The following is a 26,691-nucleotide window of genomic DNA, read 5'->3' on the forward strand; positions in this document are numbered from 1 at the left end:
GGAGCCCCTGGGCCAGCCTGTGGTACCAAGAGGAAGAAAGACCCCAGGATTTGGGGCTCTGAAGTTGGAATGTGGCTCCAGGGGCATAATTTGCCCCAGGGCCATTCCAGGTCGGGAAGGAAGCAGCAGGTAGTCAGTCGGGAGGCAGGCCGGGGGCTCCTCCTGTCACAGGCCAGGCTGGGCACTGGAGGGTATTTTTAGCTCCAGTTTCTGCAGGAGTCATGCGGTTCCTCTGTGCCTCAGTGTCCCGGGTCAGCTGGGTCCCCAGCTGGGTGTGGGAAAACCCAGGCAGGGTTCACATCCTTTGCCTTGCTTCCTGGGAGAAGGATACTGGTAGATAAAAGAGATCTGGGTTGCTGCTGGACCCCTAGTCAGGCCCCCTCTCTATGTCCTGGTCTCCTGGAACCCAGCCCTGGCAGGCTTTAGGATGACGCAGGCTCCCCTGTAACCTCGGGGGCGGGGTGGGGGGGGTCTCCTCATTAGGGAATTCTCTCTCTTTTTCTCTCCAGATGTGCTTCCTGTTGAAAGTATGAGTTTGCTGTGGTGTTGCATTTTAAACAAGTCACTGACCTCTCAGTCCTCCCCTTGGCCTGGGAGAAATGAAGCTTGCGCCTTTCAGTGCCACTTTTGCGGGGCACAGTCATGAGTTCTGGCCCTTCCTTTGTGATTATTGGTCCAAAGGGAAGGTATTTAGTGTTGGTGATTGTGGATTGGGAGCGGAGGCTTGGAGTTGCTGGAGTGAGGTAGCCAGCCCCTCTAGGATTTATCCTCATTCCTGTCCCTGTGCCCTCAGAAGCAGGTTACCCTCTTTGGCAAATGAAAATCAGCTCTGTCCAGTGCAGAGATCACCAAGTCTGTGGGCCATGTCCATCAGTTCAGAACTTCGGGGTTTCTGTTACCCCGTGGTTAGGGTCCCTTGGAGTGTGAAATGTGTTAAGGAAGCCTCAATGGAGACAGGGTCGGAGACTGGGAGTTCCCTGAGCACTTCCTTGCAGGGTACTTTCTGCAGCCCCTAGAGATAGTACCAGATTCTTTGGCACATCAGGAAACTGAGGCACAGATGGTCAAGTTGGTCTCTCAAGACCACTCTAGAAAACTGGCAGAAGCAGCCTGTATGCCCACAGCCCGCCACATGAGTGAGAGCGTGGAAGACAGAACATGCTGAGGGAGATGTTAGACGTCTAGTTCAGCGTTCTAGACATGGCTTTGTGTGGCTGTGGGAAGGTCATGCGGCTCCTCTGTGCCTTAGTGTCCCCATCTGTAAAATTTGTGATAATTCTGCCTGACTGATGAAGAAAGGTTCTAAGGCACAGATGAAATGACAGATGGAAAAGTATTTTGTAAACTCTAAAGTGCCAGCCAGATGTGCAGTTCATTGCTGAGTGTTTAGTGGATGACTCTCCCCTATGGACACCTGGGAGCTCAGAGGGAGGGAGAGTGTGCGGCACAGCTGGTTCATAGGTTTTCTCTGCGATGCCAAGCTACTCCCGGGGAGGCAGGCATTAGGTAGTATCTGCTAGTGGTCAGCACAGTGGGTGTTCACTGAAGGCTAGTCAAGCAAACCAATGAGAAAATGGGGACTGTGACATGCACAGGCATGCACAGCAGCCTCACAGCAGAATAGAAAAAGGCTGGGATGGCCAGGTGTGCTGGCTCACACTTGTAATACCAGCACTTTGGGAAACCAAGGCAGACGGATTGCTCGAGTCCAGGAGTTCGAGACCAACCTGGGCAACATGATGAGACCCCATCTCTACAAGAAAAATACTAAAATTAGCTGGGTGTGGTGGCACGTGCATGTAATCCCGGCTACTTGGGAGGCTGAGGTGGGAGAATCACCTGAACCGTGGAGGTTGAGGCTACGGGGAGCTGAGATTGCACCACTGCACTCCAGCCTGGGTGTCAGAGTGAGACCATGTCTCAAAAAAAAGGAGGCCAGGAGCTGTGGCTCACGCCTGTAATCCCAGCACTTTGGAAGGCCAAGACAGGCAGATCATTTTTTTTTTTTTTTTTTTTTTGAGACGGAGTCTCACTCTGTTCCCCTGGCTGGAGTGCAGTGGCGCGATCTCGGCTCACTGCAAGCTCCGCCTCCCGGGTTCCTGCCATTCTCCTGCCTCAGCCTCCCAAGTAGCTGGGACTACAGGCGCCCGCCACTGCGCCCGGCTAATTTTTTTGTATTTTTAGTAGAGACGGGGTTTCACCGTGGTCTCGAACTCCTGACCTTGTGATCTGCCCGCCTCGGCCTCCCAAAGTGCTGGGATTACAGGCGTGAGCCACCGCGCCCGGCCAGATCATTTGAGGTCAGGAGTTCGAGACCAGCCTGGCCAACATGGTGAAACCCTGTCTCTACTAAAGATACAAAAATTAGCTTGGTGTGGTGGCACATGCCTGTAGTCCCAGTCTCTGCACTGGACAGAGCTGATTTTCATTTACCAAGGAGGGTAACCAAGGCACAGAGGTGTGTCTAGCCTGCTTCTGAGGGCGCAGGGACAGGAATGAGGGTAAATCTTAGAGGGGCTGGCTCTGGGACTACAGGAGGCTGAGGCAGAAGAATGGCTTGAACCTGGGAGGCGGAGGATGCAGTGATCTGAGATCGCGTCATTGCACTCCATCCTGAAAAAGAAGGAAAGAAAAAGGCTGAGATTTGGGGGTCAGTCCAGGTTCAGATCCCCAGTCTGTTCCTCATTTGTTGTGTGACCTGGAGTAAGGCACTGTATCATGCTGAGCCTCAGTCTTCACATCTGAAATGAGTGTACCCAGCTCCTTACTGTGTGAAATTGGAGTGGGTGTATGATTGAAGCTGTTGGGTTCAGCACTGAAGCCTGGAGCCACTGGCTGGAGGTCAAAGGGCATGGAGACAGCTCTTGGCACAGCCTTGTTCCTAGACAGTGCCCATCCCAGTTCCCGTCTTGTCTTTTTGCAGACAGGAGACTGAGGCTCGTGGCTGGAGGGCGGTAGCCCAAGATCACTCAGAAAATCCAGAATCTCGTGTGGTGGGACCTCCCTGGGGACAGGACTTCCTGTTTATCTGCATAGTCATCTCATTCATTTAAAAAACTAAGTCCAGGCCGGGCGCGGTGGCTCAAGCCTGTAATCCCAGCACTTTGGGAGGCCGAGACGGGCGGATCACGAGGTCAGGAGATCGAGACCATCCTGGCTAACACGGTGAAACCCCGTCTCTACTAAAAATACAAAAAACTAGCCGGGCGAGGTGGCGGGCGCCTGTAGTCCCAGCTACTCGGGAGGCTGAGGCAGGAGAATGGCACAAACCCGGGAGGCGGAGCTTGCAGTGAGCTGAGATCCGGCCACTGCACTCCAGCCCGGGCTACAGAGCAAAGACTCCGTCTCAAAAAAAAAAAAAAAAAAAAACTAAGTCCAGATTTACTCCTCTTTGTACTGGCTCTGGAGAAAATTCAGCCTAGGTTTGGGTGCTGGTGCTCCCTTTTATGAGCTGTATGCACTTGGGCAGGTGATGACCTTGTCCATCCTCGGCTTCCCCATCTGCAAAATGGGGTCATGAGAAGTAATGAGGTTGTGGTGTGTAAAGTACCCGCGTGTGCTGGGCCCAGCAATAGGTGCTGTACGCTGTGCCCCCCCCCCCCTTGCCCCCCCCATTGGAACTGTTTTCGAAGGATCTGGGTCCTCTGGGTCTGAGTCTGGGGAAGCGAGTCAGACTCCTGACTCTCTGTGTTCCCTGGTACAAGGGCCTCGGGGGACCCTGCCCCGACTCACCATCCTGCCAGCACCCTCCTGGGCCCCTGTCTTGTTGGTTTGGGGACAGTGGTGATTGTAGGGCATCCCTGGCCAGCCTCACCGGCTCCATTTATTCAATGCTCTGGCCACATTCTTATCCCCAGTGCCAGGGCCTGACTCCAGATGGCCTCTGCAGGTGGGGCTGGATGTGTCCTCCAAGCCCTGCTTTCCAGGATCACCTGAGGGCCAGCACACTATAGATGTGACTTCTGCCCTTCCTCCCTTTGCATCATAAGGGGTCAGCCAAGAGAGTGGGGCCTGCTTTGTTAAGGCCCTGCTATTGCCCATCCAGGGTCCAGAGGTGGCCAAATCTGGGCCCATTCTCTAGACTTGCATCCTGGGGAACTCTCTAGACCTCTTAGAGTCTCTGGTCCTCAGCTCTGAAAGGAGAACAGTGTTCTCCACTGACGGGTGGTTCCGGGGTGAGAGTTAATGCAGGGAATACTCCAGGCCTCTGATGGGTGGGAACTGAGGTTGTCCCCGCTGCTGCTGCTGCTGCCGCCGCCGGGACGGGTGGGCTTCATCCCCTGTCCTCCAGTCCACCCAGATCCCCGATTGTGTCCATGTGTCTGTGTAGGTGTCAAGTAGGCCCCCATGTGAGGCTGGCCATGCCTGTGGCCACTTGGAACTTGCCAAGTTCCCAGCCCCTCTAGGGCCAGCCAAGTCCAAGCCCTTTTCTGTGTCCAAGTTTGTTTTGGGAACTGGCAGTCCCCCCACTGTGTCTTACTCATGGGACATCTTCTGTTCCTGAAATCGGGCAGTTCTTCCAGCTTCTAGGCCTTCGCATGGGGGGCACCCCTGCATCTATGCTCAGCTGGCTGCCAGACACAGCCTTTGCCAGGAGGCCTCACCTGGAGTTGGAGTGGAGAAAAAACACAGGGACTTTGGGGACTAAGACTGAAATTCTGGCTGTGCCCCAACCAGTTCTGTCAGACCTCAGGCCAGTTACCTAACCTCTCTGAACCTCAGCTTAGTGGTTGTAAGAATTAAGGGAGCTCAGAGAAAAGCCTGGCAGCTTCCTGATAGAATTTAGAGGCCACCAAGGAACTCATTGGTGGCAGGACCTGCTGCAGGGGGAGGCAGCTCTGGCAGATTTCCAGCACTTGCGGGAGTCAGAGGCTTTGCCTAGCAGCTTGGATCTCTGTCCCTGGGACATGTGTGGCATATGATCATTTGACCTTTGGTGTCTGTTTTTCCACATGTCAAACAGAAATGCAAACAGTAGGCCGGGTGCAGTGGCTCATGCCTGTAGTCTCAGCATTTTGGGAGACCAAGGCAGGCGGATCATTTGAGGTCAAGAGTTTGAGACCAGCCTGGCCAACATGCAGAACCCCATCTCTACTAATGATACGAAAATTAGCCAGGCATGGTGGTGTCTGCGTGTAGTCCCAGCTACTCGGGAGGCTGAGGCATGAGAATTGCTTGAACCCAGGAGGCAGAAGTTGCAGTGAACTGAGATCATGCCACTGCACTGCAGCACGGGTGACAAAGTGAAGCTATGTCTCAAAAAAAAAAAAAAAAAAAAAGAAATACAAACAGTAGTACTTGACGGGTGGGATAAGGGCTCGATGGGAGGAGGGCCTCGTCTACCCACTACCTCCCCAGCACCCCCCCCAGCACCTCCCCAGCACCTCTCCTCCCTGCACACATCTGCCGAGTCACCAAGTCCTGCAGGCCCTGCCTCCAAAGTGTCACTCATTCTCTGCACCCTGCCCGGGCAGGGCCACTGTCAGCTCATGCCTGGTCTCTGTAGTGGCCTTCCCAGGCCTTCCACTACCGCTCTAGCCTCCTCCAGCCCTTTCTTATCCACCAGGTAGCCTCAACAGGGTGATTTTTGTCTCCCAGGAGACATACGTCAAGATCTGGAGAACTTTTGGTTGTTACAATTCAGGGGGAAGGAGGTGACCTGGCATCTAGTGGGTAGGAGTCATGGGTGCTGTTAGATGCCCTGCGGTGCCCAGGGCAGCCCCACAGCCAGGAGTTCTCCAGCTCCAGCGTCAGGAGTGCCAAGGCTGAGAGATCCTGTGATCACACACCTGAACATGGCCCTTGGTGCCTCGGGCTGAAGGCCAGGATCTTAGCCGGCCATTCAAGACCAGATCTCTCCCCTGCCCACCTCTTCCACTGTGTTTTTCTGCCACTCCAGGGTTCCCGCTGCACCCGCTCCTATTGGGCCTCTGCCTGTGCCGTGACCTCTCTTGTCTGTCCAGTACAGTCCTGTTTGGGAGCCAGGAGCCCTTGCAGCCTGCCTTCCCAGAGGCTCTCCTTTCCTCCATAGCGTGACTTACTCCCTCTTCCCCTCCTCCCACTGGCTGGACACCGGCTCATCTCTAGCCTAGGGGCTGCACTTCCCATCAAGCCGGACATCGTAGAGCATTGACTGTGTGTCAGGCACTCTCCTAAGCATGTTTGTCCCTCAGAACATCCTAATGAGCCAGATAGTGTCATTGGTTTACACCTGAGGTGCCTGGGACTCTGAGGGGTCAAGTGCCTTGTCTGAGGACCCTGGCCAGGGGATATCCGAGTCAGGATTTGGGCTCTAGCAAGTTGGCTCTGAAACTCACACTTTAACTGCTGCACTCTCCTGCCTCTCTGCTCGTGGGGAAATGGAGCACAACCAGGGGACTCTAAGGAGCCGAGCGCCCCTCCCGTGCCATATTCTCACTGCCCCCTGGAAACCTGTGTGGCTCATCCCAGTGATGAGCATTGATGTATCAAAAGCTCTTTACAGTTTGCAAAGTACTTTCTTTCCTATTGCTGGCTAGATTGAGTTATTCATTCTATTTTTTTTTCTTTTTTTTTTTTTTTTGAGGCCAGTCACCGGCTGTGTCACCCAGGCTGGAGTGCAGTGGCGATCTCGACTCACTGCAAGCTCCGCTTACTCCCCGGGTTCAGGCCATTCTCCTGCATTCTCGGTAGCTGGGACTACAGGCTCCGCCACCCGCACGCCCGGCTAGTTTTGTATTTTTAGTGAGCAGGGTTTCACCATGTTAGCCAGGATGAGCCACCGTCCTGACCTCGTGATCCATGCATACCAGGCACTCCCAAAGTGCTGGGATTACGAGCGGAAGAGACCGCGCCCGACCTTTCTTTTCTTTTGTTAAAAATCCAGCAGAGAGGCGAAGTGGTGGCTCAAGCCTGTAATCCCAGCCTTACTGGGAGGCGAGAGGCGAGCGGATCCGCGAGGTCCGGGAGATCGAGACCGTCACAGCTGGCTTCGTCTAAAAACAGCGAGCGGTGTGAAGCCTGTAGTCTAACCGAGGAAAACTGAGCGGGGCGGCGTAAGCTCGAGGCCCGGAGCTTCCCAGTAACATGAATCCGGCTCCTGCACTCAACTCCGTCTCAAATCAACTCTACCCAAAACTAAAATCAAAACTACAAAACATATGTTAAAAAAGCGAGAAAGAAACCAGTCTAAAAATCTTTTGTCATATGGTTATTTGATTCATGAAATGTCCAGAAAAGACAAATCCATAGAGACAGAATGCTGAAATTGGTTGGCAGGAGCAGAGGGGGATGGAAGCGAGGAGATAGAGGCACAGCCACTAAAGGCTGGAGTGTTTTGGGGTGATGAAAATACAGCCCTCCTGGGCCAGGCACGATGGCTCACATGCACAAATTCGTGAAGCTTTGCGTGGAGGCTGAAGTGGAGTGAATCTTGCCTGAGCCCAGGAGTTGGAGACCAGCCTAGGCAAGATGGCAAACCCTGTCTCTACAAAAAATATAAAAATTAGCCGGGTGTGGTGGCTGGCACCTGTAGTGCCAGCTACTTGGGAGGCTGAAGTGGGAGGCTCACTTGCGCCCCAGAGGTTGAGGCTGCAGTGAGCTGTGTTAGTGCCACTGCAGTCCAGCCTGGGTGACAGATTGAGACCCTGTCTCAAAAAGAAAATACAGCCCCCCACCCTCGGTACCTGTGGGGAATAGGTTCCAGGATCCCCCTCAGATACCAAAATCCTCTGATTCTCAAGTTCCTAATATAAAAAACTAGAGTATTTGTGTATAACCTATCCGCATCCTCTATATACTTTGTTTTTTTGAGACGGAGTCTCGCTCTGTCGCCAGGCTGGAGTGCAGTTGTGTGATCTCGGCTTACTGCAACCTCCTCCTCCCAGTTTCAAGAGATTCTCCTGCCTCAGCCTCCTAAATAGCTGGGATTACAGGCACTTGCCACCACGACTGGCTAATTTTTGTGTTTTTAGTAGAGATGGGGTTTCATCATGTTGGTCAGGCTGGTCTGGAACTCCTTACCTCGTGATCCGCCTGCCTGGTCTCCCGTAGTGCTGGGATTACAGGCGTGAGCCACTGCACCCGGCCTTTTCCATATACTTTAAATCATCTCTAGATTATTTATAATACCTGATACAATGTAAATGCTATGTAAATAATTATTGTACTGTATTTTTAATTTTTATATTATTTACCTATTTACTTTTGAGACATGGTCTTGCTCTGTCACCCAGGCTGGAGTGTGGTGGCGTGATCATAGCTCACCGCAGCCTTGACTTCCTAGGCTCAAACAATCCTCCCGCCTCAGCCTCCCAGGTAGCTGGGACCACAGGCACGTGCTACCATGCCTGGCTAACTTTTGTATTGTTTGTAGAGATAGGGTCTCACTATGTTGCTTAGGCTGGTCTCGAACTGCTGAACTCAAGTAATCCTCCTCAGCCTCCCAAAGTGCTAGGATTACAGATGTGGATCACTGCACCCAACCTATTTCTTTTTTTTTTTTTTTTGAGACGGAGCCTTGCACTGTTGCCCAGGCTAGAGTGCAGTGGTGCGATCTCGGCTCACTGCAAGCTCTGCCTCCTGAATTCATGCCATTCTCCTGCCTCAGCCTCCCGAGTGGCTGGGACTACAGGTGCCTGCCACCACGCCCGGCTAGTTTTTTGTACTTTTAGTAGAGACGGAGTTTCACCATGTTAGTCAGGATGGTCTAGATCTCCTGACCTCGTGATCCACCCACCTCGGCCTCCCAAAGTGCTGGGATTATAGGCGTGAGCCACCGCACCCGGCCCAACCTATTTCTTATTGTTGTATTGTTATTTTTTTCCCCACGTATTTTTGATCTATGGTTGAATCGGCAGATGCAGAACCCACGGCAGATACTGATACTAAGGGCTGGTTGTGTTCTAAAATTGATTGTGGTAATGACTGTGCAAGCTTGTGAATATACTAAAAACAGTGAGTCGCACACTTTGAGTGAGTCAATTGAAGAGTTATCTGAATTACATCTCAATAAAGGTGTTGAAAGAAATTGCAACTTATAACACAGTATCCAGTGAAGCGTCCCCCCTTCTTCCTCCCTGACCCACTTAGCCCTGTACAGTCATGTTTCTGTTCAGTGTTTCTTTATGTAGCTAGAGCCAAACACAGATACTTAGTTCCCCACCTTTTTAAAGACAACTGAAATGAGAGCGTGGAATATACACTGTTCTGTGCTTTGCTTTTTCACTTCCTGTATCTTGGAGATCTTTCCACTTCTGTGCAGAGAAAGCTTCCTCATTCTTTTTCCATTGTATTCTGTTTTATGGATGGGTTATTCTTTATTTAATCAGCACCCCCCCCCCGCCCCCCATGAGGCACATTTGGGTTGTTTCCAAGCTTCTGCTGTTGCAAACAGCCTGCAGCCGACAGCCTTGTCCCTGCCTTGTTTTGCACCATGCTAGGATGTCGGGTAAACTCCCAGAAGCGGGGTTGCTGGTCAGGGCTGAGTGGTGTCAAATCCCCCTCCAGTGGCGACTCAGCAGTTCACGCCTGGAACACCTGAGAGGAGTGCTCAACCACCCCACAGTCTTGCTGACAGAGGGGTGTGTTATCTCGTGAGACTTTTGACAATCCTAGGTGAAACATGGTCTTTCACGATCATATTAATTTGCATTTCTCTTACAAGGAGGTTGGGCATCTTTCCCTATGAGTAAGGCTTTTCTATTAATGATTTCTTTCTCTGTGAAGTGTGTGTTCAAATTCTTTGGCCTATTTTCTGTTGAGTCTCTTTCCGACTGATTTGTAGGAGCTCATTACATATTAGCTCTTCGCCTGTGATAAGAATTGCAAGTGAGTATGTTTCTTACGACTTTATTTCTGGTGTTTTTGCCATGCAGAAGGGATTCTTTTTTCTTTTTTTGGAGAGGAAGGAGCTTTTTTTTTCTTTTTCTTTTTCTTTTTTTTTTTTTTTTAAATGGCTTCAGGATTTTGAATCAGGGATAAAAATAAGAGCCTTGCCTAACCCCAAGGCTATAAGGCAATTCTCCCTTCTTCTAACATTTCATAGTTACTTCCTATTAAACGTTGAGTGGATACAAAGAATACATATAGAACACCTGCATGGCATAAGGTATCCCTCCCTGGGAGCCACCGTCTGACATTTCATCTTTTCCTTTCTTTCATGTTTAAGTCTGTATTGTCTTGTTGCCTGCTTTGATATGGAAACAAGTAGAGCTGTGCTCACACTCTTCTTTCTTTTTTTTTTTTTTTTTTTGTTGAGACGGAGTCTTGCTCTGTCGCCCCAGTCTGGAGTGCAGTGGCACCATCCTGGCTCACTGCAAGCTCCGCCTCCCGGATTCGTGCCATTCTCCTGCCTCAGCCTCCCGAGTAACTGGGGCTACAGGTGCCCGCCACCATGCCCGGCTAATTTTTTGTGTTTTTAGTAGAGACGGGGTTTCACTGTGTTAGCCAGGATGGTCTCAATCTCCTGACCTTGTGATCCGTCCGCCTCGGCCTCCTGAAGTGCTGGGATTACAGGCGTGAGCCACCATGCCTGGCCTTGGGTAGAATGTTTTCAAGGTGCACTTGTGTCATAGTGTGTATCGGTGCTTTATTCTTCTTTATTGCTGAATAACATTCCACCGCGTGGAGTCACCGCATTCCGTTCATCCCTTTGTCTGTGACAGATGTTCGTTGTTTCCACCCTCTGGCTGCTGTGAGGAGTGCACCCCTGGGACTGGGGTCCTTGTGTGAAGCAGGCATCCTTTCCTCTTCACTGCTGCCTGGGATTCCCGGGTGCCTGCACCACTGTTCCCATTCTTCTGCTGCCAGGCACTTGGGCTGTTTGTTCCTGTGTCCATCCTTGTCCTGTCCCCCTGGTGCACACATGTTTCTGAAGGACGTACAGTCAGGACTGGGGTTGCTTGGGCGAGCGTTTGTTTATGTTCAGCTTCACTCAAGAGGTGCACAGGGGCTGTGCCAACTCACACCCCCACCTTTATTTCTTACATGCAAACATTTCCTCTACTTGAGATTTCCCCTGGTTGTGGTGTGAGCCATGGTGTCTTTTTTTTTTTTTTTTTTTTTTTTGAGACAGAGTCTCGCTTAGTCGCCCAGGCTGGAGTGCAGTGGCGCGATCTCGGCTCACTGCAAGCTCCGCCTCCCGGGTTCACGCCATTCTCCTGCCTCAGCCTCCCGAGTAGCTGGGACTACAGGCGCCCGCCGCCTCACCCGGCTAATTTTTTTGCATTTTTAGTAGAGACGGAGTTTCGCCGTGTTAGCCAGGATGGTCTCGATCTCCTGACCTCGGGATCCGCCCGCCTCGGCCTCCCAAAGTGCTGGGATTACAGGCGTGAGCCACCGCGCCCGGCCAAGCCATGGTGTCTTTTGTCAGATCGCCAGCCGGTTGTTCCAGGGGCATTATTACTGAATAGTCTCATCTTTTCCTCTGATGTGAGGTCCTGCTTTTCTCCTATCTTGAACTCCTCCTGGAGCTGTGTCCCTGGGGGTTGTTCTGGCCTGTTTGTGTGCAACAGTGTCCTACTCCTGCTACTGGGCTCCCTGCTGGCCCCAAGAAGGAGACACCCTGTCACCCAGCCTAGTCCCAGCCCTACATCTCATCCACCCCATACAGCTAGGGAAACTGAGGCAAGGTACACTTTGGGTTTGGTCTTTCTTGTGACTTCTTGAGTTGGGCTGTGCGCCCAGGCAGAGAGCAGGACCTTAGTGTGTGTGAGGGTATTTTCGTAGGGCCCCTTAAGAAGCCAGGAGTGCACTGGGGGAGAGGCGGAGGTGCAGGCGGGACCTCTGACCTAGGCTGGAGGCCAGCAGAGCCGGGGTTGACGCTCAAGGCCGCCATTTACAGGTCATGTGACCCTGAGCTGGGTCTCAGTTTTCTCATCTCTACAACTAGGGAGTGAGAATTGAATGAGGCACTGGATTAGAATGTGCAGGGCTGCCTCTGAAGGCACCAGCGTTGATTGAGGGGTTGCTGTGGCTGTCCCGTCTTCATTCTGCAGGCCAGGGTGGTCCTGGCTTGTTCTGGTGTGTTCGGCAGCCCAGCCCCATTGGGCCCCTTCTCTGCACGTGCCACCACCTCAAACCTACAGACACCGCTGCCCGAATTAGCTCCAGGACTCAGTCCCCTCCCTTAGGTGGTCTGTGAGCCTTTTGCATCCCTGCCCCTTGCCCCACTCACATCGGGCCTCCTTGTTGCCCCAACCTGTGGCCCTTGGTAGCTTTTGTGTGTCACCTCTGTCCCTCGCAGCGCTGACCTTCTTTCCCCGCAGGAAACCTTTGCCTGGGCTCCTTTGCCCACTTCCCAGCCTCCCCCAAGAGCTCCTCAAGGGCAGATGACCCCGGGCCCAGCGCACGCCAGATCTCAGAAATGCTTAGTGGGGTGCCTGGGACTGCCTGGCCTTTGAGGGTGACCCTGGTCCCTTGCCTTCCCACCCCGGGCAGGTGCCAACATCGCCTCTGGTGAGGAAGTCGCCATCAAGCTGGAGTGTGTGAAGACGAAGCACCCCCAGCTGCACATTGAGAGCAAGTTCTACAAGATGATGCAGGGCGGTGGTGAGCGCAGGGTGGGCGGTAGCGGGCGCCGGGTGGGGGTGGGTGGCCATGAGTGCAGGGCGGGCTGGGCGTGGCTGGCTGCCTCTGACCCCTGACAGAGGCCCTCCGCTTGACCCCCAGTGGGGATCCCTTCCATCAAGTGGTGCGGAGCTGAGGGCGACTACAACGTGATGGTCATGGAGCTGCTGGGGCCCAGCCTCGAGGACCTGTTCAACTTCTGTTCCCGCAAGTTCAGCCTCAAGACGGTGCTGCTCCTGGCCGACCAGATGGTGAGTCCCCGTCCCCTCCATCCCCAGCCAGATGCCTGTGGGCCCAGGATAGCAGCCCTGCCTCCTGCCCCCAGAGGATGCCAGAGGACGGGCCTGCGCTAGGAGACCTTGGCCACTGGCTATAGAATTCTAGGTGTTTATTTATTTTATTTATTTTTTGAGGCAGAGTCTCACTGTGTCGCCCAGGCTGGAGCGCAGTGGTGCGATCTTGGCTCATTGCAACATCCGCTTCCCAGGTTCAAGCAATTCTCCTGCTTCAGTCTCATGAGTAGCTGGGATGATAGGCCTTGCCACCACGCTGGGCTAATTTTTATATTTTTAGTAGAGACAGAGTTTTACCAAGTGATCCACCCATCTTGGCCTCCCCAAGTGCTGGGATTACAGGCATGAGCCACCACGCCCAGCCAAGGTGTTTATTTAAAATGTGGATTTCAGGCCCAACTCCAGACATTCCAAGTCAGGTTCCTGGGGTAGGGCCTGGGACTCTGCCTGGGGTAGTTTTATTTATTTATTTCAAAAATATTGTTTAATTATAAGAAATAGAGATGGGAGTCTCACTGTGTTGACCAGGTTGGTCTCAAACTCCTGGCCTCGAGCAGTCTTCCCATCTTGTCCTCCCAAGATGGGAATTACACGGGATTACAGGCATGATCACCGCGTCTGGTCTGCCCTGGGTAATTTATAAAGCCTGCGGTCGGTCACACAGACCTGGGTCCTGTTCCAGACCAGTGACTGTAGGTGAACGCCGAACCCCTCTGAGCCTCAGTGGCCTCATGTGAGAGTCTCTCGTTTGTCGGTTGTTGAAGGGATCCAGTGGATTAGGTGAGATGCCATTCAGCGCTTTGCCAAACCAGACCCCTCTAACAGGCCGTTAAGTACCAAGCCCTTCATCAGCATAGGGAGGAAAGCCTCTTGAACACACGAAACTGTAGAATTTTGAACTTGGAATGGAACATGAAGATCTTGTACAGGGGTTTTAGTCTTGGTCTGCATTAAGTCCTCCGACATAGGCTGAAGGTGTGTGAGCAGAGGGTTGCCAGAGCCCCTCGTGGTGTGAAACCCAAGAAAGGTGCAGGAGATGTTGAGCTGTGCTGAACCTGGGACCAGAGCCAGAAGCCATGGCATGTGCATGGATATTACTTTGAGTTTTAAAAACTCGCCTGAGAGGCCGGGCGCGGTGGCTCAAGCCTGTAATCCCAGCACTTTGGGAGGGAAAGGGGCGGCTCACCTGAGGTCAGGAGTTTGAGACCAGTCTGACCATCATGGTGAAACCCCGTTTTTGCTAAAAATACAAAAAATTAGCTGGGCGTGGTGGTGCGCGCCTATAGTCCCAGCTACTCGGGAGGCTGAGGCAGGAGAATCACTTGAATCCTGGAGGCAGAGGTTGCAGTGAGCCGAGATTTTGCCACTGCATTCCAGCCTGTGCAACAGACCGAGACTCCATCTTAAAAAATAAAAATAAAAAATCAAAGAAAAGAGGGCCATGTGCCTGTCTTGAGTTTGGCATCCTTCGGAAGCCCTGTCTTTTGTGCTCTGCCTCTGTCACCTCTGCCTGGTTTAGGCTGCCCCGTGCTCCCTCCCTGCCCCTCCCCCACATCTGTTGCCTCTCTGGCTCCCTGAGTCCTGTGAGTGTGGGGCCGGGCAGGCAAGCCTTCCATGGGGAACCAGTTGCCTTTCTAGCAGACTCTTCATTTCTGGATCAGCTTTCCTGCAGTACTCTCTCTGTCTCACAACCAACTTGGTGAACTCCCCCTTCAGAGTTCATCCTGATGTCACATTTTCCAGGAGGCCTTCTCTGGCCTGCCTCTTAATCATCCTTCATGGTCGAAGGCAGACCTTTCTCCCTTCCCAGGGCAGGGACCATGTGTGCGTTTTCTACCTCTGTGGCCCCAGCCCCTGCCTGGCCCAGAGCACTGGGCGAGGGCCCCTCTGTTGAACAAATGGCCCCCTCCTCCCCAGATCAGCCGCATCGAGTATATCCACTCCAAGAACTTCATCCACCGGGACGTCAAGCCCGACAACTTCCTCATGGGGCTGGGGAAGAAGGGCAACCTGGTCTACATCATCGACTTCGGCCTGGCCAAGAAGTACCGGGACGCCCGCACCCACCAGCACATTCCCTACCGGGAAAACAAGAACCTGACCGGCACAGCTCGCTACGCTTCCATCAACACGCACCTGGGCATTGGTGAGGGAGCCAGGCCTGGAGCAGTGTGCACCCGGGGCCGCTGGCCAGGGCCTGGCTCTCTGGAGCCCTCTCACCCTCTACCTTGATGGAGGCCCCCAGGCTCTTTTCTAGTGAGAAAGTCCCCACCCCATCTGCCCCCAAGCTCGGACTTAATCCCTGTTCTTGCACAGTCGGGTCTTCCCCTTTGTAAGCCGAGCTGGCCCTGCTTCCTCCTCTGCCCTGTTGGTGCAGGCTGGGAAATACAGGCTCAGAGGTTTAACACGGGTTGCTTAAGGTCATGCAGCTTAGCGAATGCCAAAGCTGGATTTGACCCCGGCCCTGTCTGATGCTGAAGCTTGTGACCTCTCCACAGAGTGGGCCAGGCAAGGGGGCAGTAGGTGCCCTGTCATGGTCATTGAATGATTAAGTGCCTGAGCTGGAAAAACTAGGCCCAAATTAAGTTGAGAAGGCCCTGCCTTAGGCTTCTTCTCTGTAGGAGGAAGATAATAGCAGTGCCTGTTTAAAATGTGTGCAGTGAGCAACATCTGATGGGGGGAGCAGGAGGGTCTTGGTTTGCATGGTGAGGAGCATGACCCAGAGGATGACTTAGGGGCCTGAGTGAACCCCTGTCCCTCACCTAGTGTTTGACTCTCTGTGCAGAGCAAAGCCGTCGAGATGACCTGGAGAGCCTGGGCTACGTGCTCATGTACTTCAACCTGGGCTCCCTGCCCTGGCAGGGACTCAAAGCAGCCACCAAGCGCCAGAAGTATGAGCGGATCAGCGAGAAGAAGATGTCAACACCCATTGAGGTCCTCTGCAAAGGCTATCCCTGTGAGTAGCCCAGTGGGAGGGGACATGCCTGGGGGTCCCTGAGGCACTGTCTAAGGGAAAGGTGAGGCCATACAAAGCCCACACTAGGGCCAGGCGCAGTGGCTTATGCCTGCAATCCCAGCACTTTGGGAGGCTGAGGCAGGTAGATCACGAGGTCAGGAGTTCGAGACCAGCCTGACCAACATGGTGAAATCCCGTCTCTACTAAAAATACAAAAATTAGCCCCACTTGTAATCCCAGCTACTCAGGAGGCTGAGGAAGGAGAATTGCCTGAACCCGGGAGGTGGAGGTTGCTGTGAGCCGAGATTGCTCCATTGCACTCCAGCCTGGATGATAGTAAGATGTCTCAAAAACAACAACAACAACAAAGCCCATACTGGGCTGCCCCACAGCCCTTGGCACCTGAGCAGTAACCCCTGGCTCTTTGCCACCCCTTGGCACAGCCAGAAGGCCCAGTTTCCCTGGCCTGGCTGTTACACCTGTTGCTCCCCAGCCCACATTCCTGCCTCATCTCCCAAGGGCCCTGTCCCCAGCTTTTTGAGGAGGAAATGGAAGTTTTTCTCCTCTTGTTTAGGTTGTGTTGGAAGGTCCGTCAGGCTCTTGAGTCCTTTGAGTTTATGGCAGCAATTGATCTGCAGGTCCCCGGGTGCTTGGTGAGGGCAGCGGAAGAGCTGTGGGCATGGCTCCTGGAACCGGCTACCTGGCAGAAGCTCCTGGCCACAGTTCACAGGTCTTCCCTTGCTCTAAAAGTGGCAGAGGCTCTGCTCACAGGCAGGCCAGGGAAGGCCGTGGTTCTGTTGCCTCCTTTTCTTGCCTCTCTTAGATTGGAAGTATCTGTGGGGCAGTGGGTGGCTAGGACAGTGCTGGCTGCAGGGGATCTGGGAGCGTGGGCCTCACGGTTGCCTTCTCTGTCCCCTGCAACCCCTCCTCAGCCGAATTCTCAACATACCTCAACTTCTGCCGCTCCCTGCGGTTTGACGACAAGCCCGACTACTCTTACCTACGTCAGCTCTTCCGCAACCTCTTCCACCGGCAGGGCTTCTCCTATGACTACGTCTTCGACTGGAACATGCTGAAATTCGTGAGTCACCTGGAGGCCAAGGCGGGCTTAGGGGACTGGATGGGGAAGGCCCTGACTCAGAGGGCCAGAGTGAGCCAGTGGCGGGTGGGGCTCCCGACAGACGGGAGGTATGAGCTGGACAGTGTGGTTGACCTCACTGGGGTCCTGGAGCCCTCCTGCCTCATCCGTGCTGACAGCTTGTGCCGCCGTGGGCAGCAGGGCCCAGGCAGGGCGCTGCCTCCTGCTGAAACAAGAAGGACCTGGCTTCACCTGGGGTCCCTCTTGGGTGCCCGCGGCAGGGCGTGGATGGTGCTGGTGGTGTCCCCCGCCGCCCTGATCGCTGCCTACACCGTCCTGCTCCTATTCTGCACATCCCAGGCGGCTACCTGCACTGTGGCCCCTCTGGCCAGCCTGGACCCAGTCATGGTGCTTGCTTTCTTCTTGGTCATGGGACCCTGGGTCTGGCTAGGCAGTTCTGTTTCTCTCTTTTAAGAGTCCCGGGGGTGGGGTTGAGTGGGGAGCAGCATTGGTCGGCCGTGCCCAGGGCTCTGGAATCTGTGAAATTATATGTCTTGTTTCACATCTCTTCTGGAAAAGGGGGCTTCCTCTAGCCAGGCTCAGCCCCATGACAGCCCTGTGACAGCGAAGGGACCATTCTGTCCCCGCCCCTGTCCCTGTGCCGGGCCCACGTACTCACCCACCTACTGGTAAGGATCCTCTGAGGCCTGGCTTTTCCAAAATTTGCCACTTGATCAGCGAGCGCAAGAGGCTGAGCCTCAGCTGTGCTCTTTTTGTCCCTTCCAGGTGCCCGGCGCCCCTGGGCACCCAGAGCCCCCCAGATAGGCCCATGGAGGAGGTGGAGGAGGTGGAGGAGCTGCCCCAAAACTACTGGCCTGTGGTCTGGACTCCAGGGCCCCATTTCTGATGTCGCCAGGTGTGCCTGAGCCCATCGGGGCCAGGCCTGAGGAAGTGTTTCTTGGGAGGATGGGATGACCCCCTGTTTCCAAGAGATAGCAGCACAGTGGAGGGCATGATGGAAAAGGCCCTGCCATGGGATCCTAGGGAAGTAGCCAGCCACCTGAGGGCCAGGACAGCCTGAAGGAGGGATGGTGGTCACTGCCCACAAGGGGCCTGGTGGGAACGGGTCCCAGGACAGACTCACGGGCAGACCCCGTCAGCGGCCTCTGTTGAACTTGAACTCATTAAACACCTCCTCTTGCTTCATCCTGGTGTGCCTCTTTCATGGCAGGGTCCTCAGCCGCTCTGCTAGATGATTAGGACCAAGGCTCTGTTCTGGAAGGCAAGGTCAGCACATTGGTCGGCTTTTCTTCTCTCTGGGTTTCTTGTTCAGTAAGGAGTGAGACAGAGGTGAGGCAGAGAGGGAGAGGCCTTGGTTGCCCTTTTCAGCAGGGCTGGAGATAGGATATGGGCAGGGGGCGTCTTCTGTGATTTCACCCTAGACCTTTTGGCTCCAAATGGGGCCCATGGCCTTGAGCACCTGGGACCAGCTCTTTCCACCACAGGGCATTGGGCACTGGGCACTTTCTCATCAAGATAGTCACTCCCAAGTCTGGTTCGTGATGGGCTTGGCCCTCCAGCTCAGCAAAACTCCAAAAATGGATTTTGTATTCTCTAGACTGACACTGTCCAGGATGGTAGCCACTGGCTAGATGCGACACGTTTTTAATGAATTAAAGTTAATCAAGACTGGAAATGTCAGCCAGGCATGATGGCTCATGCCTGTAATCCCAGCACTTTGGGAGGCCAAAGAGGGCGGATCACTTGAGGTCAGGAGTTTAAGACCAGCCTGGCCAACGTGGTGAAACCCATTTCTACTAAAAACAAAAAATTAGCTGGGCATGGTGGTGTGTTCCTGTAATCCCAGCTACTGGAGAGGCTGAGGCAGGAGAATCGCTTGAACCCAGGAGGCAGAGGTTGGAGTGAGCCGAGATCACGCCCCTGCACTCCAGTGGCCACCACATCCAGCAAGGCAGACGGGACCATTTCCTTCATCCAGAACGTTCTACGGACGTCACTGCTGTAGGTGCCTCCCTTACGGAGTCTCGCAAGACTGTCTAGCCAGCAAGATCTCTTCTCCAAGCAGGCCAGGAGCACCTCTCCATCCACTGCTGCTGCTCTGACCGCCTTCCTGGAGTCCCTCTTGAGTCAGGCCCTGAAGTTAGAAGCTGGGCAGAGGTGCCCACAGCCTTATCCTTTGCCAATCACTGACTCATTGCCACGGCCACCGTAGTGAGCTGAACCACTTCCAGCAGTCCTCTGGCAGAAGCACCTGGAAAACATGCAATGGGAACTTTCACCCTGAGGCCGGGCCCTTCCCATGCCAGCCCGACAGTAGACAGGACAGCCTGTGGCGTTCTGCACCGGGGTACTGGGATCTGTGGATCCCTGGAGCCTGGAAGCCACTCGCAGCACATACAGCCACTGTGTTCCGAGGTCCAGTCAGCCGGCTGGGAAGGAATTCAACACAGCCAAGGACAGAAGTCCATATGATGACAGGTGGATGCTCGTGTGACTTTGCTGATCTTTTGCATTTTCTGTGGGCAATAAAGGCCAAGAGAGCTCCCTGCTGTGTGTTTCTTGCGTCCTGCGGGATGGATGGGACCATGGAGAGTCGCCCACTTCCTGCCTCCGGGCTGGCAATGGCCTGAGCCTTTTGGGCTCACAAAGGGCAGGGGCTCCAGCGCTCCTCTTGGCTGCTGGCTGCAGGGCTCCACACCGTGGAGTGAGTCACTCAGCCTCTGCATCCCAACCATGGAAATGAGATTGACCTGCCTTGCAGGGTTGATGTGGCCCTGCCCGCAGAAGGTTCAGCACAGAGATGCCACAGCTCGTGTTCCTCCCCAGGCTTTGCTGGGGCTCTGGCTGAGTCACTGTTTCCCAGCCTGCAACTGAATGGGAGCCCAGGGTGAGAACCAGAGGTCAGGAGTTAGAGCCTTGGTGGTCCCAGGCCTGCCTGAGAGGCTTCTGGGTGGGAGGATGGGAAGATGCGTCTTCTAGAGTGTTCTAAGGCAAGGCTCTGAACAGTGACCTCTTGGGGTACAGAGAGCAGAGTGGGACTAGGTGGCAAAGGCCTGGGTTCAGACCCTAGCTCTGCCCTGAGCTGTGCGACCCCAGGCAGGTCACAAGGCCTCTCTGGGCCTTGGTGCCTCACTAAGATTTAGGGATCATTCTGGTCTTAGCCGCTACTTCCTGGAGTTGCTTAAAGACAGGGCCCACCGCCACCTCTTGGCTAGTCTCCTGGGAGAGACATGGGTTGCAGGAACCACACCCTGTGGCCCATGAGCAGGCCCCCCACTCAGCCCGCAGCTCTCTCCTCCACAGATGCGGCCCCCTTCCTGCCAGCCCCCTGCCCTTCCCTGCGGACGGCCCCGGGATGAACTAGGTAACGCAGTCGGGCGCTGCCCCCACACACGCTCTTCTCTGGCCCCTTCTCACTTCCTCCTGCACAGGGGCAGCAGTGGCTATAGAGCCGGCACCTGGGGGCTTAGGGCACCCCTTCTGCTCCAGCCGTGCCTGCTGGGCCTCTTCTTCCTCCATGGGGCACATGGCCCCATTTTCTTCTCCAGCTCCCCTTGAGCGCCCATCCCAAGGCAGGCGGTGTGTGTGTGGGTTCCCTGGGCCTCCTGGCTGTGGCCTCCACGGCACCTGCCAGAAGCCATTGCCAGGTCCCAGCAGGGGCAGGACAGCTTCCTGGTGCAAAGAGCCCCTGGCTGCGTACCAGGAGACCTGGTCTGAGTCCTGGCCCACTTCCACTAGTTTTGTGACTCTGGGCCTGTCCTTTTCCCACTCTGGACACCCCTAGCCAGTCTGCTAGAGGCCTCTAAACAGCTTCCCTACCCGATTTGGCAACCTTGAGTAGTTAAGGGCTCTTGGTACACCGAGGGGGGCCAGGGCAGGCCCAGCCCCAGGCCAGGAGGGCCAAGAGGTGCTCTTGATCATCCTGGGGGCATTAGTTGTCCTGGCTCTGGCTCCATCCCGGGAGAGCAGAGCAGACTGACCTCCCTCTGCCCCCAGACTCCTGCTTTCTCCTTCCTTCGGTGGTTGTGTGGCTTCGTGTCTCTGTGCTGTGTGATTGGGGGTCATGGCTTCCCGTGCTTGTAGGGGAGGCTGGAGCGGAGGGTTTCTGAGATACCTACCCGGCCTCCCTCCCCTGCTGTGCCCCGCAGGGCTGCTGGGCCCAGAACACCCTGGCCTCTGGGGCCGACCGGTGTCTTTTCTTGCATCCCTGCAGGGTGCAGCCCGGAACCCCGAGGACGTGGACCGGGAGCGGCGAGAACACGAGCGCGAGGAAAGGATGGGGCAGCTACGGGGGTCCGCGACCCGAGCCCTGCCCCCTGGCCCACCCACGGGGGCCACTGCCAACCGGCTCCGCAGTGCCGCCGAGCCCGTGGCTTCCACGCCAGCCTCCCGCATCCAGCCAGCTGGTGAGCAGGGACTCAGGCAGTGGGCTGGGCTCAGGGTGGGTGGGGGGCTCTGTGCCCACTCTGAGGGTGGCTCTCCACGCCTCTTTCTCCAGGCAATACTTCTCCCAGAGCGATCTCACGGGTCGACCGGGAGAGGAAGGTGAGTATGAGGCTGCACAGGGGTGCGCCCGCCAACGTCTCCTCCTCGGACCTCACTGGGCGGCAAGAGGTGTCCCGGATCCCAGCCTCACAGGTGAGCTGCCCCCCTGCCAGTCCCTCTGGGCCTCACAACTGAGCTAGAGACCCCCCAGGGTGAGGTCAGGCCTCGGCTCTGTTCTTCCCTCCCCGTCGACGCTGCTTGCCTCAGAGTGAACCCCTTCTGTTGAGCCGGGACTTGGCCTCATTTAATCCTCTGAGGTCTAATGAGCCCTCTTGAGCAAAGTCATTCACCAAGGCTCAGGGCAGTAACATTCCCTGACAAGTGCCACGGCTGGGCTCTAGCCTTCACTGCCAGCGGCCCAGCCGGGGTGGGCAGCAGGGGCTCAGAGATGAGGTGTTCCTACTCCCTGACATCAGGGAGCGCCCAGGAACCCCCGTGAGCATTGGCAAGAGCATGGGGTGTAGGGGCGGTGAGGTCCCGTCCACTTTGGGGCCATGTTTGGATGGGGACACTTGGGAAGGGGGAATCTGTAGTTGCCCAGGGAAGGTGGCCTGGCAGAGGTGGATGGGAGCCCTGCCCTCGTCCTCCTGCCTGTGGGTGAGGAGGGAGTCCTGCGAGAGAAGCCTCCTTGGCCATTTACTTAGGTAGCAGGTTTGCCTCCCGGGGCAATGTTCTTACCTACAGACAGGGACATCTTAGAGTCACTGGAATCACACAGGCTTTCCCTCAGCTTGAGGGGCTGCATGGAGGTGGGGGTGGGGGTAGAACTCCTCAGCGGGGAGAGACTTGCCAAATCTCTATCGCCAGCAGCTGAGGGACTTGACTTGAAGCTTGTCCCTCCGTCTTTCTCCCTTTCCTCCCTCAAAAGACAAGTGTGCCATTTGACCATCTCGGGAAGTGAGGAGAGCCCCCATTGGACCAGTGTTTGCTTAGGTGAGTTCATGACTGCTGCAGATGCAACCAGCCCAGCCGGCCTAGAAGCTCCCAGGCCCCAGAAAGAGACTAATGTGTTGTAAGGGGTGGGTGGCAGTGGCAGTGGCAGATGGTACCAGGTGCCCCAGAACTCTAAGGGGCGTCAAGGAATTTAAAACCTCGGAGCCTGCCTGGCTCAGGGCCAACGGTTTCTCTGCTCAGGCCTGACCCCGCATGAATTAATTTCTGCTGGAAAGACTTTTTCTGCCCTCGGCCAGCCCTCTGTCTCCTTCTGCCTTAACATATTCTGGAGGCCGGGCACGGTGGCTCATGCCTGTAATCCCAGCACTTTGGAAGGCCGAGGCGGGCGGATCACAAGGTCAGGAGATGGAGACCATCCTGGCCAACACCCCGTCTCTACTAAAAAAACCCAAAAAACAAAAAAACAAAAAATTAGCCAGGTGTGGTGGCGGGCGTGTGTAGTCCCAGCTACTCAGGAGGCTGAGGCAGGAGAATGGCATGAACCCGGGAGGCGGAGCTTGCAGCGAGCTGAGATTGCACCACTGCACTCTAGCCTGGGTGACAGAGCGAGACTCTGTCTCAACAAAAAAGAAAAAGGAAAAAGAAAAAAATGTTCTGGAAGGTTGGTTCCCAGCAGAGATGGGGCCACGGGCTCACACTCTGACCTCTCCCACGGCATCAGCCCTGTCTCAGCCTCTGGGCTGTTACGCAAGTTAATTCCTGCACAAGACTCACAACAGGACTGTGGAGGAAGCAAGGGAGCCCTTTTTCGGCCTCTGTAGTAGGACTGGGAGAGGCCCTCTGGCCAGCGTGAGCCTCCCGGTTCTTCCCTGACTGCACGAGGCCTTGAAGCGGGGCATGGAAACGCTCCACTCTGGGACCTGGCTTGGGAAAGGGGAGGTGGCAGGGGCTCTTTGGGCTTGTCGAGGGTGTAATCTTAGCTGTCTGGGGAACGTGTGTCCATTTGTAGGCAGTAGCAGTAGCCCGACACGTCAGGGGACTCGACTTCACACTGGGACAATCTGTGTGTCGTCTGTGTTGTAGGAGTTCATCCACACAGAGAGGAGGCATGAACAGGACAGGCCTTCCTCAGATCTCAGGCCCAGGAACCAGGCTGTCCATGGCTGGCTGGGCAGATATTTGGGGGGGGGGGGGGGGGGGGTGGGGAGATGCTCACCAGGAGGGCAGAGGAGGGAGATAATCCGTTTCTGTCACATGAAGGTGGATCTCCTAGCGTGCTGGGCCTTGAGCCAGGCTCTGGGGTTCAGAGGGAGATAGACCAAAGGACGAGAAGACAGGAGTTCGGGGGCCGGGTGCAGTGGCTCGCACCTGTAATCCCAGCACTTTGGGAGGCCCAGATGGGCAGGTCACTTGAGGTCAGGAGTTCGAGACCAGCCTGGCCAACATGGTGAAAACCCATCCCTACTAAAAGCACAAAAATTAGCCAGGTGTGGTGGTGGGCGCCTGTAATCCCAGCTACTTGGGAGGCTGAGACAGGAGAATCGCTTGAACCCGGGAGGTGGAGATTGCAGTGAGTCAAGATTGTGCCACTGCCCTCCAGCCTGGGGTACAGAGCAAGACTCCATCTCAAAAAAAAAAAAAAAAAAAAAAGAGTAGCCAGAGACAGCTGTGCACCTCACCTGTCTTCTCCCTTCTCCCTTCTAGTGTCTTCACTGTATTTTCTTTTAAAAAAACAAAAAAAGATGGCAAAAATAAACCACTCAAAAGAACAACAAAAAAACCCAGCACAAAACCGACGATGGAGTTTGTTTCTTTGATTTATTTGCCAATGGCAAGAAGATGAGATGCCCTCAGCACTGAGGATTCTTGCCCCTTTGTGGTGCCCGCTATCCCCAACCTTCAGGCTGCCAGATGCTCCCCTGACAACATCAGGCTACAGGAGCCAGACGCCACGGCCCTGCCCGGCCTCCTGTTCCTGCCCCCACCCATCACCTGCCCGGAGAGGAACGGGTCGGGTCCGGGTCGGAGAAGTGACAGGTCCCAGAGCCAAAGCCGGCCCTCGAGCATCACCAGGCAGTGGTGTGGTCAGTCGAAGGCAGTTCCCACCGAGTTTCCCGAGCCTCACAATCCAGGAGATACGCACAGCCCCACCCACTCTGAGATGACAGTGGCCGACTTCCTGTGCTGGGCTTTTCCAGTGTCCCCCTGGCCTCCAGGCTCCCCCTCTGCCTCTCCATGGAGTGGATGGGGAGGTTGTGGGGGTCGGCGTCCCTTGTGTGTGTGTGTGGATGTATTGACCTGTGTTTCCCAGGACAGCAGGTGCCACGGCCTGCCCCGCCTGCCAGCCCAAATTCCCGTTCTCGTGTGTCTACTAACAAGGACATGGGGGTGGGCGGTGACCTCCGCATCCCTCAGAGTTCAGAGGGTCCTCACTGCCACCGATCCCCCTCAACCCATCATCAGCCGGTGGCAGCTCCATCTTCCGTTCCTGGTTTTAGGGCAGAATCCATGGAGACTACTTCCAGAAGGCATCTGGCTGAGTTATAAATTACTTCCCTGGTCCTGACAGTCACCTGGGGTCCCCCCTCTCCCTGGGTTCCACCTTTCTGAGGAGGAGCCTGGGGTCAGGGCTGGGTTTTGGATTAACTCATCCTTCCTAGTTAACACCTCTTTTTGTTTTTATTTTATTTTATTTTTGTTTGTTTTCTCCGTGTGTGTGTTTTCCTAATTTATTTACCTCTGTTTCCCCTTTTTCCTTTTTTTTTTTTTTTTTAATTAAAGAGCAAAGCTTTTTATTACTTTGTAATTTAAAAAACTGAAAAAAAATACTGAAGAACTTTGGGGGGAATTTTGTACTTTTTTCCTGTGTAAATATTGGACTTTTTTGAGCTTTATTGTGGTTGTTAATTTGAAGTAATAAAGTAGAAAAGATAAAGTGATGGAGGCAGCCCTTTGTCCACCTCTGTGCCCTTGGGACTCTCCCCGCAGAACCAGAAGTGGGTCTTGCTGGGATCAGCACAGTCAGTGAGGAACAAGCCCTCGCCCTGGAGGCAGGTGTGACTGAGGCCACGTTCACAACACTTGGGCTGTGGTTGGGGTGTCCAGGGGGCTTTGAAAACATGAGTGCACACAGACGCCACGCGGGGGTCTTGTAAAGAGGGTGGGGTGGGGCTGAGAGCTTCTCCCTGCACACTCCAGCTGTGCTGATGGCCTGGGACCCCTCTTTGAGAAGCAAGGCCCTAAAAGCTCTTCACACATGGTTTATCCACACAAAAATTCTGAGTTAGGTCCTGTTAATAGCTCTACCTTCGGACAAGAAACTGGTCCCGCTGTAAAATATTTTGCCCACAGTCACAGCTCTGGTGGCAGAGGCAAGACTTGAGCCCAGGCCATCTCGCTGTGTGGGTTGTGGAGGTGCTGTGATCCTCTCCACCGCTGACCCTGGGGCTCCATGAGGGAGGGTGCTGGAGCGAGCTCCAATAGTGACCCTGGGCAAGGTCCTTCAGCCAAGCCTTGATAAAAGGGCAGCGCTCAGCCTCGCCTGCCTTGGTCTCACCAGCTTGGAAAAGAATCTGTCAGTCTGCATTTACCCAACACAGTTTACTTCCTTTCGTTAAGCCAAGAGCCATTACTGCCACCGTCTCAATCCAGAGGCAAGAGCAAAGCTAATAGGCTAATAGGTCTACCAGGGAAGCGGGTGGAAGGCCCTGGAAGGTTCCCCTGGGGTGTTTTGAAATCCTGGACGTAGCTCAAGGCCCCTTCCAGTGCTGGCCGTCAAGACCCAGTGACCCACAGGCTCATGGCCTGGTGGAGGGTTTCCTGCTGTGTGAGGCCCATGTAAAGGTGGGGTCCCCTTTACAAGCATCAGGTTTCAGGTGTGTTACCCAAAGCCAGGAAACGCCAGTAGGCCCTGGAATGGCAGGTGGTAAGCAGAGCCCGGGCCTTGGGGCTAGGTGGCAGCCGGGAGTCAGTGGTCACTTGGTCAGCCTGCGAAGTGCCATTTTGTTCACCCATACTTGGTTGAATGAGGTGCTGGGGGAATGCAGCAGAGGCCGCTCCAACCCGCCCCCGGCCTCCCTGGAGCTTAGGACCTTCTGGGATGGACAACCTGACATCAGACAGCGAGTGGAAATTATCAGCTAGAGGCCCTGAGAGAAAGTAATAAGGAGCTGGTCTTTATATGTCTTTTACAGTGAAAAGTATAGTTCCTCTTTTTCTTTTTTGGAGACAGGATCTTGCTTTGTCACCCAGGCTGGACTGCGGTGGTGCAATCATGGCTCACTGCAGCTTCAACTTCCCAGGCTCAAGGGATCCTCCTGCCTCAGCCTCTCTAGTAGCTGGGACCACAGGTGTGTGCC

At 54.8% G+C, this 26,691-nt stretch overlaps 1 protein-coding gene across 7 annotated transcripts in view; it reads left to right on the plus strand.

The window, feature by feature from the left end:
• Nucleotides 1–25,272, plus strand: part of LOC101001218 (casein kinase I) — a 48,364-nt gene extending 23,092 nt beyond the window's left edge. For 2 of the 7 annotated variants that reach the window (XM_021921552.1, XM_021921553.1), the window contains exons 3-12: nucleotides 12,418–12,528; nucleotides 12,649–12,797; nucleotides 14,757–14,985; nucleotides 15,625–15,795; nucleotides 16,728–16,876; nucleotides 20,198–20,258; nucleotides 21,108–21,300; nucleotides 21,393–21,532; nucleotides 22,308–22,372; nucleotides 24,038–25,272. In XM_021921552.1, coding sequence (XP_021777244.1) covers nucleotides 12,418–12,528; nucleotides 12,649–12,797; nucleotides 14,757–14,985; nucleotides 15,625–15,795; nucleotides 16,728–16,876; nucleotides 20,198–20,258; nucleotides 21,108–21,300; nucleotides 21,393–21,532; nucleotides 22,308–22,324 — 1,220 coding nt within the window. In that variant the 3' untranslated portion in view covers nucleotides 22,325–22,372; nucleotides 24,038–25,272. Of the gene's footprint in view, nucleotides 1–12,417; nucleotides 12,529–12,648; nucleotides 12,798–14,756; nucleotides 14,986–15,624; nucleotides 15,796–16,727; nucleotides 16,877–17,452; nucleotides 17,563–17,659; nucleotides 19,440–20,197; nucleotides 20,259–21,107; nucleotides 21,301–21,392; nucleotides 21,533–22,307; nucleotides 22,373–24,037 lie in introns of those variants that run through there. The other 5 variants (XM_017945311.2, XM_003905537.2, XM_021921556.2 and 2 more) reach the window with 4 other exon arrangements.
• The last annotated feature ends 1,419 nt before the right edge of the window (nucleotides 25,273–26,691 follow it).

The sequence above is a fragment of the Papio anubis genome, chromosome 16, assembly GCF_008728515.1.
Source record: "Papio anubis isolate 15944 chromosome 16, Panubis1.0, whole genome shotgun sequence".
Classification (NCBI taxonomy): domain Eukaryota; kingdom Metazoa; phylum Chordata; class Mammalia; order Primates; family Cercopithecidae; genus Papio; species Papio anubis.